Here is a 19528-nt window from a genome sequence, read left to right as displayed (position 1 = left end):
AACCAAAACTATAAAAGGCTGAAGATTAGGTACAGATGCAGACAGAAGGACCACTGAATACGAACATCATAAGAATGCTGGACCAACAATAACCAAGAATGAGCATTTAGTTCAGATAATCAGATATGGAAGTCCAAAGAACAACTTGATGACCTGTTATGAAATACAAGTGATTTGGGGCAATCCATTAGAGAGTTGTGTTCAATGACAATAAAAATCTTTTTTTTTGCCATTTTTGCCTAGTGCTACCTTCACTCATTAGAAAGGGGAGCAGCAGACTCACTCTCTAACTCTGCTTTTTTATTAACATATCCAACAACATACAGCACAACTAGACAGCTTCTTTCTATGCCAATCTATGCTGTACTGTACTAAAGGTTGCAAGTATAATATAAGTAAATATTCTCTGCTACTTTAGTAAAATCCTATTTATTTTTTTCTATATGCATACGTTTTCATAATATAAACAATTGAAATAATTAGGTAAACATATATTTATAGAATATACATACATACATATCACTTATGGGAAGTACTTAACAATTTGCTTTCAGATAATGTGCTTCCAATATACAGATAGAGGATTTTTCTGTAATTTAGCCAAACAGCAAAACAAACAATCTTAACAGCAATAAATGTATTAGAATAAATGTATGTATGTATATTTGCTTATGAGTATATGTACATATATGTAATATTCACACATTTATATGTTAAGAGAATGTCTGATACTTGCTAAGGTCCTGTTGGTTTTTTTATTTCCTTTCTTGTTGCTAGATAAGGAACATAGCTGAGATGTTAAGCTTCTCTAGCAATATTGTCTCTCCCTATCTGACCTTGCCACATTAACATTGCCTCTACTGTATAGGAGTCATAAAACAATAGGTATATGTTCTGTCGAATTAGCCAAACACAATCTGGGACTATAAATATACCGTACTTTCTCCAAGTTTATTAAAGTTAAAATGAGCTGTGTGTTCTAATAGATCTTGATGAAACCTGAAAATAAACAGAAGCACAATAGATTGTGTTCATAAAACAACACTGGCAGATTCAGGGGATGCTGCTTCCTTGGTAATTGCTTGCTTCCTGATAATATATAGGTTTGATTTGATGTGTTTATACTACATAATCTGATGTTAAGACTGTTTTATAGGATAGGTCTTTGCAAGGAAAGATCAAACACAATGCAGAGTTGCACATTTTGCAAATTCCTTTCAAAATAAATAGCTAGAACAAAATCATCTTTAAAACACCCCACCCCCGCCCACCAGGAATGCCCCCTGAAGGGAAATCCCTCTCCTTCGCAATGCATACGGAGGATACGGAATGTTCCCTTTTTACCCCAGTGGCAGAAGTGTTAACGCCAGCCGCGGTAAATAGGGCAGGGAGCCACCACACGGAGGTTCAAGGGCAGCATGCGGCTCCGGAGCTCCAGTAGTTTGTTCCAGCTCCGCCGTGGGTTGCCGGCCGGCATTAGGCCGGATCAGCCAGGGGGCGTTAGGCCCGAATAAACTACAGGCTAGGTCGTATCTGGCCTAAAGGTGGGAGTTTGCTGACCCCTGGCCTAGGCAAACGAAAATGAATGGGAGCTCAGAGCCTCCCGGGATACCTACATCACATATCCCAAGAGGCTCTTGGCTGCTTCTTCGGCGCATGCCCAGGATGCTCGAGAGGAGCTCTTGTGCCAAAAGGTAAAGAAATTGCCGATCTCATGTATGCACAGTGAGATTGGCAAGTTTTTTTCCCATCTTGGTCACCCGATCTCGCACTTGCGACGGCAGCGCCTAGCGTGCTGGCCCGAAGACAGATGCCGGGACGACACTGGACCCAATGGAAGAAACCTCCAGACCGGTCGACTGCTGTGCAGGATTGAGTGTAAGTGTATTTTTTTTGTTTTGGGTTTACCATTTTTGGGTTTACTTCCTCCTTAACTATGTTGACAAGGGCGAATGGGATGGCTTGAAGATTGTTTCAAACCATTTCTAAAGTGGCAGGTCTTGTGGGGTTTTCTCAAAACTCAGTGGTTACAACTTACCAAAAGCGTTCCAAGAAAGTACAATTGGTGAATAACATAGGTCATGAGCGCCTGAGATGTAATGATAGCCATGGAGGGTTACCTCATTTGGTCAAATTGCACAAAACAACTGCTGTAGCTTTTTAAACCTAATGCTGGTTTTACCAGAAAGGGGCCGGGACACACTTCATGGGAGTTACATCATCCAGCTCAGCCAGTCAAGATGGCCGTAAATCGAAAAAAAAAAGAACAGAAGATGGTGACACTTGCATAAGATCAGAAGTAGGTGAGTGTAAACAGGGTTTAGTTCCACTTTAAGTGGACCAAACAAGAAGCTGGCCTGGTATATTGAATTAGATTTCCTTATACTTTTTAATATTAATATTATTATTATTATTATTATTAATAAACAGGATTTATAGAGCACCAACATATTACGCAGCGCTGTACATTAAATAGTTTGATTCACGCACATCTTTTACCTGCGACAAACGGTGACAACAGGATGTATGACAACAGATGACAACAGGATGTATTTTCAGAAAAAAGAAAGCTTATAGTGTGACTTAAATGATGTCAATCGTGGAGAGACATGGCCACTAAGGGGCGCTATGGCTTGTAGGGGAGTGGTGTTAGCTCTGAGAAGGGTCAAGGCGCAGAGTCTAGGCAGTAACCAGGTCCTTTCCAGAGCCTCTAATGGTGAGGATGTTGCGCTGCTGGTTATTGCCAAGCCTTGGGCACACCAGGGAGGACTTGATGAAACATGGTACCAACTCACAAGGCAGAAGAATAGTAGAGAAGGCTGGGGCTGAGGCAGGCAGCAAGCAAGAAAAGTCAGGTCACAAGCCAGGGGTCAAATACCAGGGATCCAGGAGACAGAGGCACAGGTGACTCAGGGATATCCACAGAGAGGAGCTGGACAGAGGAAACACTGAATTAGGCAGTAGGTGAACAGGAACTAGCTCAACAGAACTAGGGGCCCGGCACAGTGGAGACAGGTTGCACGAACGCTGAGTGCTGTGTCTGAGCTGGCTAAATAGCCAGGGATAGTTAAGAGGCTATTTCCTGATTGGCCAGCGAGTTGGACGAAGTTTATAAATCTTGGGAATGAAGGCACACCCAGAGTCAGAACTGCCCACATGCGCAGAAGAGAAATGCCTGTGGTTTAGAGAGGAAGAGGTTAGTGTGACAAAGGATCTGGTGCTAAAAGCTTGGTGCCAGATTCCCCAAAAAAACACTTTCCAAGGTCTTGTGACGTCCATACTTCTGATATTTTGGCAAAAAAAAAGGTGGACCTCCACAATATACAGTGCTCAACCCAGAAATTATTTTAAGCCGGGTGGGAAGAAATTGTAGGTGGATGATATATTTTAATATTTTGGCTGATTAGTATATATATATTTACATATATATATATATATATATAAAATAACCTAGTACCATTTCTGGCTTGGTCTAGTTGTTTTAGAGTTAAACTTCTTCTTTTAACTTTTTCTTTTTTTTTTATTTTAGTGCTGGTCAGGTGGGTATGTTATGGCACCAAATTCTGACACTAGTGCTTTTTGCCCGTTTGACCAGAACAAATACAGGACAAGTCACCGCTTAGCAAGCTTTCTGTTCTCAATATGCAAAGTCTGGAAAGTTATAGACCAGGACCTAGTTTTAGAGAAAGGCCTTTGATTCACTGTTCAATCAGGTTTTCCTATAGCTGAAGCATGCAAGTTTAAAATATGGGGTCATATTAATTAAAGGCCTAATAAAATGTGTCCTAAAAATGAATTTGTAGTGTAGAAGATATTTTTATTATGCATCATATAGCATGTTATTATGCTTATTTTGTCTATCCGTAATACAATAATGCATAATATTTCATTTCTTTCATTTTCATTCATAGAATATGAAATGTATATATTTAAATGAATTGTTTAGTTTGGGATATTGTGTATATCCATCAGCCAGTTCTTTAAGCATCATGTCAAGGCAAAAAAGAAAAAATGTATTTTGTTTATATTGCAGCAAACACAGGAAAAAGAAAACTGTTATTATCCCAGAAATATGGTGCGCTCCTACCTTCCTCTTTGATGGCACACTTCTGTGTAGGTCCTCCTTAGGACACAAAAGTAGCTCTGATCCATCAAGGTAAGGACTTTACTAAACCTCTGAAGGTGTCCACTAGTATCTGGCACCAAGACATTAGTAGTAGATTATTTACATTTTGGTGGAGGTGGGGTTTCAATGAATTAAAAAAAAATCCCATAACAACGCACCACAGTTGGCAATTCGCATGATGTATAAGAAACTCTGATTCATTGCACCAGGCCTCCCCCATTTTCACTGCTCCATGGTCCAGTTTGATGCTTATGTCCTGATTTTAGGGATGTCTAGAGGTGTACAGAAGTCAACATGAACACTTTATTTTGTCTTAGATTATTTAGCTTTACAGCAAACTGACTTTTGTGCTACATTGGCTCATCTGTGAGGTCAAACCAGACTGGCTGGCTTTTGTCTCCCACACACACATCAACCCCCAGTTGTAATTCCTTGGACTACTTTTTGAAGATGCTAAACACTACTTAACAGAATCGTACCACAAGACCTGCCATTTTGGAGCTGCTCTGGTCTATGCAGTTACTCAAATTCTTATGCATGCAAACTTTTCCTACTTCCATTACATCACCCCCAATGACTGACTGTTCATATGCTGTTATGCACTTGATAGGTGCCATTGTAACAAGATAGTCAATGTTATTTGATTCACCTGTCATTGGCTTTTATGTTGTGCTTGATTAATATAGCAATACCATGACCAGAAGAGTTTGGAGATCAACAGCCCCTCTCCACTCAAACAACCACTTGGCCATAATACCCACTCCCTCCCCACTTTTACTCCATTCAACAAATTTTAACAGTAATAAATGACTTAGGTAGGTGGTTTTATTTGGTCCAAGCAATCATTTATTAACAAGACACATTTGTGATACCAAAATACAGCATTAATTAATATTTCTCCATTAAACATGAGTTGTTACAGTTGACTAACACAAATTACAATGTACCAATTGTCCTGTAACATCATTCTTTTAACTTTTCCTTTTTTATCATTTGATAACCTTGCCCTTCCTGTATTCAACATCTCCCAGAATAAACCACTGATAAGAGGTCCTTAGATTTTTTTGGTCCAAAAAACACATTTGTGTCTGAAAATGGGAAAACACTTTACTCTCTGATAACAATAATTTTTAACAGAAATACTGTATCCCTTGCTCAAAATGGTAACATTCTCAGGTGTAGATAATAGGCTTAAAAAAGTACTCACCTATAGACTACTGGCTTTTAGGCAACGTGCCAGGTGATCAGTTTTGTTCTAATATGCTAACCTATTTAATCAAACTAATACTCTGCAATTTGTACCTTACAATCTTGTACTTGTACTGTATAAAAAATGGGAACCTGCCTCCTTACCACACAGTACAGTTTTCTGCTCCTGCTTTTCCCACATTCTTTTGTATTACAATGAACTAAATAGTCAGTAGGAGTCCATCTCTTTTAGAAGGGATGTGGGAGAAACAAGAGCTATTATCTTATTATGAAAAAAACAAATCTTTTTAGGTCTGACCCTGTTAGCTCTACAAAAATGCAAAATCAGTAACATTGTACTCCATACTTGTATTGATCCATTATTGCACTCTATAAGCATAACACAAAAAGAACAAGAAAACATTATATCCAATCTTAACCATTATCTTCTCAAACTTGTCAAAACAATTGTATTGCCTTTCAGAAGCCTGTCACTGAGAATTTTTCTAACTATAAAAAAAAGTAATACTAAACTTCTTAGAAATTAGACAGCCCTGCAGTGAATAGTAAATAGAAACCCTGCAAAGAAAGGAACTACTACCTTGCCTTGACTTGCCTATTGCTGGCGCAAAAGTGAATGACTGGCAGCCTGTTTGTATCATGAGAAAACAGGAATCCTTGAATAATGCTTAAGCAAATGAATGCAAGCCAAACAGAGGGAGAATGGCTTTCATAACTTTGCAGACCACGTATTTAACATTTGCAAGCCAGCCCGAGGCCCTACTCACAGATGCCAAGGCATGAGATTGGCAGGTACCTCTTAAGTACCTCTCATTTACTGGACTTGAAAAACAAACAGCTCAATACACATGTTCACATTTTCGGGGCACTGTGCCGCTCAAAGCTGACTTATTTAGGTATCATTTGGGTAATCACTTCAGTGATTTTCCCCAGAAAGGAGAGCACCTGAAGCATGGACTGAAAACATTACAGGCGCTGGATTCTCTCCTGTATCTATCATCCGTGTCAATGTACCCTAAAGCTACAGTTTACCTTTAAAAATGTGAAAAATAAACAGTAGTTATTTTTTTAATAAAACAAGATCAACATCCTGGTATCCAATAAATCGGAGCTTCACAAAAGAATGTAAAATACCAAAAAATAAAGATATATAGAAATAAAAAGTTAGAAGTATTTTAAGTGCATTTCATGTAAATACCTAAATATGTCTTGAGATCAGCCTCATGTAATCCATAGTTTAACATTTCACTGAATAGGACAGGGAGAGGCAGCATTAGGAGCTAATTTTGGTATGCTGCAATGTTCGTGAGCTGGCAAAGTAATTACTACGAGATGAAAGAGCAGAATGTTGACTTCATTCCTTTTCTGCTGCTTGCCCACTGTCTAAACACAAATTCGGGCAGAGATTAAACCTAGATTTATTGAGTTATGCTGAACCATACTTGCCTTAATGATGCAATATCATTGTGATCCCATAATATGTTTTATTTCCCAAAAAAAAACCTTCTGCTCTCAATCTTTTTAAAAATGATTATAGTCCTGCTTTAATCGCAGCAAAGAAAAGTAGGATCACCAACCCAGTAAAGCTGGCTGGCAGAGTTGGTTGGACAGAAATTGAGATCTTTCAGAGTTTTGTTTTAATAGAAGTATATACAAGGTGTATTTAGCTGTTTGCTTTACAATTTGCACAAGAGAAAGAACAATAACAGTACACTCTGGGATGGTCGATAACACAAAAGCAGCAATAGTTTGCCCTGTAAGCTAGACATCAATACCAACTCAGTTAAAGTACATTTGGTATCCTGATTAGAAATAAAGTCAGTAAAAATGCACTTTGTAAGAACTGCAAGCTAAGCCACACATGAGATTTTAACAGCCCACTAGTGTGAGATTAACCCTCTCAATATTTTCTTTGCAGTACAACCAAAAATAAATCTACTGCAAATGATATATATGCTGAACCAGGATATACACTAAAGCCAGTGAAGCAACAATCAGCACTGGGGAAAATTCTTCTTCTGAAGACTTGCTTTATTCAAAGCAGAAAAGATAAAACCAACAGCAATAATGTGCTTTGACCTCCCCCGGTCTGGTTCACTTTTTTTGGCAGAATGCAGTTTATGAAATCTATCATCTAGGATAGATTGACCATAGCTTTACTTATGTGAAGCTATGTATGCTATTTGTTTTTGGTATATGCTATCTGATGTGTAGGTAATCCCTTTCTTACCTGGGGCAAGCATGGTGATTATTAAAAGATTAAGAGAAAATAAATACATTTCCTGTTTCCTTAGGGTGGCAGGGAACCATCATAATCTCATCAAAAATGCGAGGCTTAAGCTACATACACACGTGCAATAATTGTCGTTGGAAAGGATTTTTCACGATGCTTTCCAACGACTAAGCACTGCACGATGCATGAAAAAGTGCTGTACATACAGCTCCGTATTGCTCAATGGAGAAAGGAGGCGAAGAACAACAGAGCGGCATCCCGCTGCACGCTCACCCCCTTCGCATCTATTAGGAACGTTCGTCATCCATGGTCCGTGGATCCGCCGGGACGGTCATTCGGATGATGGACGACGGGCATTGTACACACGCCAGATTCTTGTCCGATATTGGCCCTGAGCTGATTATCAGACGAGAATCATTGGACGTGTGTATGTAGCCTTAGGCAGATATCCTATTGCTTAGGTGTATTGTTTGAAGCAATTGCTACGGCATGAAGAAAAAGCAACATTGATTGATAAGCAATGACTAATCCTCTGCTTCATTGGAGGAGTTAAGCCAACAGAGGTTTAATATTGTGGACTACTCAACAATTAAGCTTCTAAATTGCAAAACCAACATTGAGCACAATTTAAAACATTTTTTTAAGTGTTGTTAAGTGCAATGTTTTGCCCATATATCTTGACAAATGTGTTGACAGTGCCGTAGGCCACACAATTCCAGTCCAGTCCTTCTGGTGTAATTACAGTATTCTAACCATTAAATGTGTTTTCCCCTGTGGCTCTGTTAGAGAGAAATATGTCAAGCCGTTATGTACATACATTTAATGTGTTTTTTATGATACCTTATCAACACTTCAAGTCGCCAATGCTTAGTATATATCTATTTATCCCTGTGGCTATTGAATCCATCTTACATTTGTGTTTACTATAACACTTAGCAATGTTTGTGCTTCAGTTGCTTCAAACGCGTTTTACAAATGTATTTATTAAAGCCCATCGTTGGACAAAAATGAACCCACTTCCCACAGCTCCAAATCCATCCCTTTTTTCTCATCTATGTATCTAGCAAGTTTTAATCACCTAACTTCTAAATTTCCAGGTCCTTTTCTGAAACAAGTTCTGGGTGTGCAGGACTGGTAATCCAGCATGCATGTGTGTCCTTTTGCATTGACATCACTGCTACTTTCCTACTACTGAACAGCCAATAGGAAGAAAGAACCTTCTGTAAATAGAATTAGAGACATAACGTGGGCCCAGGATATCATGTGACTGCATATTTATGTAAGTAAAAGGAGATATAGATCAGTTTATTGTAGGCCAGCATTAGGTTAACCTACCTGGCGGTATTCCTGAGTGTGGCTCAGGGTTCATTTTCAGTACCAAAAGAGATAACCCTGAGCCACACTCGGAGTGACATTATAAAAGGCTTACCTGGTCCCCACGAGCCTGTGCCATTCTCCGACGATGCCCGTCCGGCATCTGTGTCCCCTGGCCTTGCGTTCCTGATGTGATCAATAAGAAGAGTGAGCGTGCGGTGGCGGTGCGCTGGGAGAAGCGTTACCTGGCAGGAAATGTAAAACAATGTACCACTTTGACATTCAAAATAACTGACCTAATCAGACTGCCAGGGAGGTTAAAGGGGGTGGTGCCCAGAGATTAGCTTTAAACTATGTTGGTACCTTCATGGAAGAGTTTTGGGCTTGTGTCAGTTTGCATCTGTTTGGGACATTCCTAAGATCATAAACATTCAGTCCCAATATTAATATAATTACACAGTATTTATATAGCACTGACATAATACGCAGCACTTTACATATTCCATAGTCATGTCACAAGCTGTCTATTAAAGGGGCTCACAATCTAATATCCCTCTATAGTCATATGTAATTAACACAGTTAAAGTCAATTTGGGGGGGGAGCCAATTAACCAAAATGCATGTTTTGGAATGTGGGAGGAAACCCGCACAAACAAGGAGAGAACCTAAAAGCTCAATGCAGAGTACAAAGAGTAAACCTACACAAACAAGGGGAGAACCTGCAAACTCCATGCAGATAGTGTCCTGGACGAGATTCCAACCAGGGATCGGAGCTGCAAAGGCCAGAGTGCTAACCACTGAGCCACTATCCTGCCCATGCCATGTGCACCTGTTTTCCCTTTGACCTCCTTCTTCCCTGAACATGACCTGCTATAAACAGCATTTGTATTTCTATAGACATGCATGGGAGTATAAAACCCATCTAAAGCAATCTAAAGTAGTCCATCAATAAAACCTCCCACATGTATGTAAAATCATCTGAACTCGTTCAATTTAAAGAAAACCAGAGATTAGTGGGTTAGTGTAGTAATCTGTATCTCTAATCTTAAAATGTTATAAAAAGGCCGCCTTATGTTTAAGGGATTATTTAAGTTTTTTTTTTCACTTGCAAATTCCTCCTTGTTAATGCAAAACTACCAGACTGTAAAATTGTCCTATACACAATCTGAATTATTAAAAGACACCTAATACTCAAACATATATACCAATGTGGTTGTCAAAATGACATAAAATATAACTAAAGACTTCCATAATTGATTGTTTAACCCTCTTTCATCAAGTGTCAATTATTAGCCCCATGCAGAGGCAGCATACAAGTCAGACTCTTTGAAAGCTTTACAGTCTCAAATGGAGTAGACACTACTGCTTTGTTAGGAGGAGAATACAGTGAAATAACAGCACACACAGCTACTCCAAGAGGTAAGTCTGGAATAAAGCAGAAAAGATTCAGATTCTAACAAATGCTCATTTGTGATTTTTTTTTTGCAAAGCACCATTTAAACTTTAGTTTGAATTAGCTAAATATGTCCCAGGTGCATCAAAATAAAATGTTTCACTCCTTTTACTTTTTTACATTTTTTTTAAACAACACAAGTTTACCTTATAAAGCTACTACAGCTTGAATAGAAAAAACAGTTTTCTGCTAGAAAGTGCAGATTAGGACCCTTGCTATTTGCAGAGTGCAGAGATCTGATACACCCCCTACTGTGTCAGACCAAGGGACAGACATAGAGAGGTGCAAAGTGTACCACTGCACAAGGGTCTGGACCGTCATTATCCAACAGGGGCTCCACAGGGGCCCTAAGTCAGTCAGTATGCCCACCACTGATCAGACCTATAGCTTTGCAATCATCAAGGCTCATGTTCCCTGCTGTTTGGGGATGTCTGGCTCTGACTCAGTAAGGGATTGGTTAGACCTCTGGAAAAGGATGACTGTTCCCCAACAAAAAGCAAGGGTCCTCCTCTGCAGCGTGCCGCCAGTGAACAGGCTTTTCTATTCAAGCTATCGCTGCATTTTTAAGAAAATTAACTGTGGGACCTAACACAGCTTATGTTTTGATGCTCCTGAAATATCTATTTCAAACGATGGGGTAAATTACTAAAGCAGTAAATCTGACATTAATCCAAACTTTTCTTCTTGACAATTTTCCATGAATGATAGTGACTGATTCTTCTTGACAGAATGCTGAAATTGAACCCTAAGAGTTCAGTTAAAATTTTAAGCAAAATGGTCAAAATGGACAAAAAATAGTATATTTCAGTCTGTCAGGAAGGCTGCCTGCTGTTGGCTGACTCATTCAGCAAAGCAGTTGATTAGTCACCATCTCAGTCAATGCTATTTTTTCCATTTGAGTTTTAATATGATTTGTGAGTAATGCTGATAGCCTTGTAGCAATATGTGAGAAAAGCATATGCCTCATTCAGAATACTTTTCTTCAAAGATGTGTCACTGTGACAAGCTTAAAATCTCTCCTTTTTTTGCACCTTTTAGAAAAGAGAACCTAACATTACTCACATTTGTTGCTCTACTTATAAATGTCATTTAGCAGTTCTTTAGTTTTGTTTCATGTGGTGTATTCATTATTTTGTCCACAACCTGTTCAGCCATACTTTACATTAGTTACAAAGCGCATTACAAAATGGCAATACTGGCTACTCCTGATACCCAGGCTCATTACATAAGCATCTATTAAACCAAAGTTTCATATAAATACAGTGCTGTTTATTTATAGCTATTGTTAATGAATACTTCGGGGGAAAATAAAATTCCAAATAAACCATTCTATGTCAAGATTGTGATATTAAATGTCTCTACAGAGACAAAGTACGGTGTCACGAGAGGCAGGCAAAGTCAGAACTAATTATAGGAAACCTGTGAAGAAAAGAAACAATCTGCATGAAAGAATTATTAGCAGCTCTTACTTGTGATATATGCTCCTTCTGCGGGATCATTTGCAAATGTTTTTGAATAAAATATACGGTATAGCTACACAGGCTAAACTTTGCTGTATAAAATATCATTTTATTCAGGACATAAATTCTATAATATCCCCAATGCATTTCATTAAAGTACAATATGACTACAGGAAAGATTTAAAGTTAACAATGCTAGACAAAGTAATGGTTCACCAACAAGTATACAGTACCAATATTAGCCACGATCCCCCACAACCCTGATTCATGTGTGTGAGAGGTTTAACTGCATATGATGGTACTGAGGTCCAGCAATTGGCTTCTAAGGACAAGTTCACACCTGCCTCTTCATTGCACGATTTGGCGTGGCTCTCCAAGGCTGCCATCTTGCCAGTTGCTCGAGCACTTGTATGGCAGCACTGGTTCAAAAAGTGCTGCACATGTGACAGCTGGCAGCCCCCTATTCATACTCCATGGGGCCACTGCAGCTACATGTACTGTCTCCCCAAACATCAGCATTTCCTGGCATGAGGAAGTGATAAACACACCACAACCTCAATGCCAGTGTGAATTAGCCCTAAAGCTTTTTTCGACATAACTGCATTTGAAAAAAGCTGGAGATCCATCGGCACCCTCATTGGTCTTCTGACTTTCTACGCTTATACCCAGTGGGGTACCCCATCAGGTATAAATGTCACTGCTTGAGTGATATGTAGACTTCCTATTGACTGTCCTGCAACAGGTACTGTGGGAATCCTAAAGTGCAATGACATAAATCATTAGGAAGGTAGGGAATTGTCAGGTTTAGGTGAAAAGATGGTGCAGGATCAGTGGACCCCCACAAAGCAAATGGCATTGCCAGTGCATTTGGATGGGGGTTAGGTCACTATCTTCTGTTTTTAGGAGATGCAGCATAAGTTAGAGCAGGGGTGGGCAAACTTTTTGGCTCAGGGGCCACGAGTTTTAAAATCTGACTGACGGGCCGGGTCAGGATGAGATGGAGGGAGAGTGTCTGTATGAACTGATATAAGTGTAAATGCGGGCTGGACTAAAAAGCCCAGCAGGCTGTATATAGCTCTCGGGCTGAAATTTGCTTGGGTTAAAGGGTGGTGGTAGAGAAGTGTGAGTTGCAGATACATTTTGCCCAAGGATTAGGTTTAAGTAACTATGTCCACTAAGGATAACTAATGAGGTAATTACTCATTTTCTAGCTGTGTGTCAGTCTGTACAACTTACTCTTTAGCGATACATTTATAGATCTGTGAAAACAACACTTCTGCAATTAAATTCAATACAATGACAGACACTATTCTTCTATCACAATGCTCTAGAAATATCACACAGAGAGACATCATACACTTGGCTGGAAAGTGAAGATCACAGGGGTGACTATGTACTGTCTCTGAATTACAATCAGCCCGGATTACTGCAGAGAATCTAACTCCAGTATGGTGATAGGAATAAGGATTCTTTCTTTACCTAGTTCAAATAAATGTTCAAATAAAACATGCTAATCAACTACATAAAAAACATCATCCTTTTGAAAAACTTTTAAAATAGAGTTCTGCCTAAAACATTTTTTTTGTTATGGTACTGGGAAAAGGTGGGAATGATTCAAACTTTTGTTAGAATTGCCTTACTGTATCTGTGTCCCAAGAAGTTCACTGTTTGCCTTGGTTGTTTGGTCATTTTCTTGTATATTGATTACCAAAGTAGTGAAATAAACCTCCAAGATGTTGCGGTTGCACTATATATCTTTTAATGAGGACATGTTCTGACAAAAAATGACTACAGTGGGGTTTGCATATACTTTGGGAAGAATTCATATATGTCAAGTATATCTCCTCAACAGAGCAAGAAACAGCAATAAAACTTAGACATGGGGTCTAATCCTTTTCAGACTAGAGGTTTAATTAAAAACAGAACTACATTTGCAACCAGCCAGGGTTTTATTGCAGAAAAGGACAGTTGATGTCCCTTTTACCTGCCCGATTGTTTTCTTTTCCTGGTAAAATTGCATTGGCCAGCTCATCGTAGGAACCTGGGATACCCGACACATCCCGCGTGTATCCGGCACATTCTGCCAGGACTGAAAGTGCTTGTGGGGAAATTAAGTCACTACAACCCAGCCATTTAGGATGGCTGAACATTGAATCAAAGAAAGTTGGCAATGCCCAAACAGGGACAGATGAGTGTAAAAAGGGTTTAGTTCCATTTTAAGTCTTCAAGTGGTATGTAATATATTAGTGATATCATTACAATTTATTTATGTAACTTAAATTATATCCAAAGTCAATAATTTTATTCTCATTTTGGATAAAGTTGGGCAATAATTAATCCATAGTGAATATCCACAATGGGACATAGGCAACAATAAAAACCTTTACCATGGTAACTTTTTCCCATTCCATCTAAAACCAAGTAAAAATATGTTCTTGAAGCCTTACCTTAAGCCTTTCATGATTGTATGGGCTCTTCTGAATAATGTTTACTTTGGTTTTACTGCACACAGTGAGCTTCTTGCAATGATGCTTACTAAAGGAATTTAGGCTGTTCATTTGCAAGAGAGAATTTAATTAGCTTACTTAATGTGGTGAACATTCACTTTACAAAGTATACCCAACAAAAAAAACAATACAATTTCTCAGCGGAGCTGTGTTTCATTTACTAAGCTAAGTCAACTATCCCATTGCAACATCAAAAAGGGCCGGTCATTTTTTCTTTTTGGACTGTTTCAATTTTTCATTATCTGGATTTTTGCTGATTTATATTTGAAAGGTCAGTATCATCGTGTGCGCAGATCTGTTTTTGGGTTGTTTGGACCATTTGTGTATGACCCTAGACAACCCACTTCTTCACACATATCTGCACAGTCCTGCAGGAAATCATTACCTAGGGAAGTCTGCAACCTAGGAAATCCCACTCCTTCAAACTAACAACCATCCATCAATGTTTTTTGATATTTGCATAACTCTTCCCAAGAGCCAGTCTATTGCTTGCATCAGGACTGAGAACTTTAAAGAGAAGTACTGATGCAGGGTGCTTTAATGTCTTCAGAAAGCTACATACAACCCACCTAATCCCTATATCAGTCATCATTTGTCTGCACTGCATAGAGAAGTCACTGATGACTGGTTTTGAGTAGGTTATACAATTAAAACAGAAATGTTTTATTTAAAAATTGCATTACCATGTTAATAAAGAAAGGGTAAAGAACAAGCAGCTTTGAGATGCACTTTACGGGGTCAATCTTTTTTGATTACCAGTGAGACATAGGAAAGAAAAGGAAAGATAAGTAGAAATATAATCGTTCACCACTGAATATTTCAAGCTCATAGCTTCAACTCTGCAAACAACCTCATGAGAATAATTATTTAGTATTCAAGGGAGAAAGGCAAATCTTTCAGACCTGTTTTCAAATTCTCCACACCTCACCTACAGCATTAGGAGAGGTGACCATATGATTGCACTAAATAACCCTAACAATGGCCCAATATTGTCACTGAAATATTGGAACTGTAATATAGGCACAAATACACAATTACAATGAGTGGCAATTGATTGACTTGTCATATTTATTGACAGTGAACAACTATATCAAGATACAATGAATCATGGAACTTAGTCAACACAAAATCTTAATTTACTGAGCCAAGGCAAAAGGGAATTGATGTGACCTGGGAGCAAGTTCAACTGGCAGACAGATGATTAATGTTAAGGTTCCCCAAAAAAGGATTTTCTTGAAGCTCATTAAAACTTTGGATTTGTAAAGAATCAGGAATGGGAGCTTTGACCATTGTGGGAAAAACAACTACTTAGGGTAGGATTCCTTCCACCCAGGAAATTTAGTAACGGAGTGGGTGCTTGTGAATTCTGGAATACCAGAGAACAGTCCCTTTCTCTGGACACTGAACCTGACAATGTTTTTGGGACAACTACAGGAAAAGGAATTTATGAAACAGTTTATTGGGGATTGGAATATCCTACACATCCTGAAAGAGCACTTTATCATAAAATGATTCAAGGTAATATAAACTGAGATAAAACTAGAACTAAAGGTCCCGATTCAATGTTTGGCAGGCCCCCCTGTTTGGGATTACCTCCCCACCACTGTATTTTGTTGGAAAATTCCCTGTGACTGCCAAGGGAACACCACTTTAGCCTGCTAAGCCTGCTTTAGCCACCACTTTAGCCTGTCACTTTAGCCTGCTAAGAATTCCTACAGCACTGCACATTTCTGCCAAGAAGTTACATGCTTCTTTACTGGGTCACTGATGCCACCAGAGGTGTGGGATGGTGGGATGACTGGCTGGTATGAGAGACACTGGCGGGACCTTCACCTATTCCTGGAACCCCCCACCCAGTGAATGGGGATGGAAAGGATAATTGCTATACTTCTTAAGAGGTGTGAAGCTCCTTCCGATTGATACACATTGGAAAAGGACACTGTAATAAAAATGTTTTGATGAGTCACAAGAAACCAGTTATTATTTTTCTTGTTGTAAAATATGAAAACAACCAAGAACAAAAAAAGCTAGAAAATAAACTAAATGTTTTAATTAGGGCAATTAACGTAAAGATCTTTTTCAAAAATTTGCTGTGGACTGAGTGATTTGATCACAGTAATAGTCGAAGTATTTGGTCTAAACTGAAGAAAGAATTTGAGAAGATGAATCTCATACAAACTGTGAGCAATGGTGATGAAAAAGTTATAGCTTTGCTGCTTCGGGTTCTGGGCAACTTGTAGTTATCAAGTGAGTGAACTTGTAGTTACCAATGAATGCCTCAAAAAGAAGTATTGGAGGCCTGCACACCTATTTTGAATCCCACTTAAAATGATGTAGAGAATTTGAAATGTGAAGTACATGCACGGACACAACAAAAATGTTATAACTAAAAAAAAATAGCAAAATTAAAAATAAGTATGCAAAGTCTGCAAATGGTAGGTAGTTATGCAAAACCCTACAAGACGATTTCTGATAAAGGGGTAATACCAACCTTTGGGGCCAAGAGTATAGTTTATTTTCTCAAAGTACACAGGTACATATGTTGATATTTTTCTTAAATAACTATCAAAATACACCTTTTTTGTTTTCATTCAAGTAAATCACCCTTATCTGTGGGTACTATTTAAATGAAGGTCTAATGTTTTTGCACTTTTTTTAGAGGTTGTACTTTTTTGTACAACAGGTTCGCCTACAGTACACATGTGGTAATGAGGAAAATGATATTAGTATTAGTATTAGCAGAATAATATAAGTATTAGTGTGCTGTCATTTATTCACTGTCCAGTCAGCAGGGTGGGAACATATTCTTGAACATTGTTTGCTGCTGCAGAAATGAAGGTTGAGGACCTGGTAATGCTGTCTGGACGGGGTGCCTGGATTATACAGCTGGCAGATTTTCTTGAAGTTAGAAACAATTAGCAAATATGCAATTTATCTGTATATGTAAATGCTGGTTTGGAAATCATTGTCATCTACATCAACAAGTAAAATTAGTTAACAAACTCTTTGGGCTACTCAACAAATGTTGCAGACAGACTGCTCAGTGTATAAATATAAAACATATATTCTATTTACTGTATCTTATCTTTCTACATTATTGGTAGAACAGAGTGATTGACAAAATATTCTGTTTTGTAAGCTTCTGGTCAGTGTTCAGAATCTGGGAACTATTACCCTTCATATTTGCAGGCACAGATTCTGAGAAATTTAAAAAGCAAGAATTGTAACATCAGCTGTTTTTCATTTCTTTTTCCTTATAGGCATATTACACTGCTGCATGCACCCTGCAATACAGTAATATTTTTTTACTAGAAGACTAATAAATGTAAATAATTTAGATAAATGATATAATATACTCTGGCTCATGTAAATCAGGACATTGCATACTGCAGAAAAACAGTTGAGGAACTACAAATCCCAGGGTGCACTTGTAGCAGCTAGCTGACAGGTCCTTTGTGTTGGTTGTAAATATTTACTACTACACATGCTATGTACAATATTGGCAATGTACTTTTGTAGCTATGGAGTGCATGCATAGTATTTTTTCCAAATCCTTACACCTGATTCTGTAAGTGAAAATATATTACTACTCTAATATTTTACCTTTTAATTCTACTGCAATGCCTCTGCACTATTCTAAATAAATTAAAATCTACCAGTGGTATTGTTTTTAGTTTTTATATCACAATGTATCTTCTGAAAACATGCTGCTCCAGGCATGAAATATGGGACCTCTGCTAATAAACACTAACATAGGAATGACTGATCACAGCTGACACATCACAGTATGGGACAAGCTCAATATATATGCAACACACACAGAGCAATATGCAAAGTGCAATACCATGTTATACCCAATCAGAACTCATCTTTCATGCTTTGTAATTTGGGGTTACAAAAACAACAAAAAAATAATAATAAACATAATTTGGTCATTATAAATTAAAAACACAGTCACATATAGTTAATATTGAAATAATATTATCCACCATAATTTAAACAACACAACTGTATTGGGTAATCAATAAATGACATTCCCTTGTGTAAGTGACTGAATCAATGACTTATCCTTCCTGTCAATTCTGTTTTCAGAAATCACTAGATGCAGAGTAGTCAAAAGCCACAGAGCTCAGATGGTTGTTGACTAAATTGGTATGTGTGTTTGTTTATGATTGTGATGAAGATATTTGATTGTAAGTTCTATAGGTGACAGATAATTGTAAAAAAGCTTAGCTTGTGTTATTTAAATATTATCATAATATAATAATAATAATAGTATATATTCATATATTTTATTTTTTATAATATTTACATACCACAAACTAAGCTATGTATATATAAAATAAACAACAATGCAAAGGACTGGTGTATATTTAAGAATGAGCAAACCCCAGAGATGCAGATGCAATGTACCCTGGTTTCCTATACATCTCATAGTAATAATAGATGATAAAACCTGCATCTGTAGTTGGCATTGCACACAAGTCAGGCTATTTCCTACCTTAGTTAGTTGAGCAATCTTCTTGCACATTTTAACATGCAGCTCCTCATTGTATTCAGGAGTTGATAAAGGGCTTGCTTTGGATCCATTATACTTGCCATGCTGATGATTCTTGCCTGTGGCCATGCTGCTGGGTGAAGGAGATGAGTATGTGGGTGCTGTGTTGCCCACCCTGTGCAGTTTTGGTGTAGGGTATGGCAGTTCCAGGCCCCTGCAAGCCTTTTTTTTTTTCCTTGTGCCTGCAGATGTCCTGATCCTTCAGCAAGGAGCCAGACTAGGGAGGCTGCAGCATGTGCTGCTCAGTGACTGTCTTCCTTATTGGACTCAAAGCTGTCACAGATGCCAGGAATTCTTTTCAGTATGCATTTCTTCTAGCAGACACAGCCAGTCCTGAACCAGACACAGGAATATGTCCAGCCTAGCACATGTAATATTAACGCTGGGACTCAGATTCTCCTTTTCCTGGCATTAAAATAATGCAGTAACAAAGTGATGGATAGGGAGACACAGGCAGAGGCTGTAACTGCAAGGCTCTGGTACAAATTCATCAGTTGAGGATGACTGTGGCCAATCACAATTCTCTAGCAATCAGTAGGGATGTGAATAGGTGCAGTTTTTAGAAACTGATTGTGACACTTTACAAGGCATTGTAGGAGCTGCAGATTTCCTATATGATTTGCAGTTATTCATCCTACCACCTGTAATTGTAATACTCTGATATTTGT

At 38.4% G+C, this 19528-nt stretch overlaps 1 protein-coding gene across 1 annotated transcript in view; it reads right to left on the bottom strand.

The window, feature by feature from the left end:
• FAM184B (family with sequence similarity 184 member B) overlaps positions 1-19270 on the bottom strand; it is a gene marked incomplete in the record, with an annotated part of 50375 nt that extends 31105 nt beyond the window's left edge. Inside the window, 1 exon segment of the mRNA XM_072406404.1 lies at positions 18804-19270. Coding sequence (XP_072262505.1) covers positions 18804-18929 — 126 coding nt within the window.
• Between the last annotated feature and the right edge of the window lie 258 nt (positions 19271-19528).

This window comes from Pyxicephalus adspersus, chromosome 3, assembly GCF_032062135.1.
Source record: "Pyxicephalus adspersus chromosome 3, UCB_Pads_2.0, whole genome shotgun sequence".
Taxonomy (NCBI): Eukaryota; Metazoa; Chordata; class Amphibia; order Anura; family Pyxicephalidae; genus Pyxicephalus; species Pyxicephalus adspersus.
This window is presented reverse-complemented; position numbering and strand designations above follow the sequence as displayed.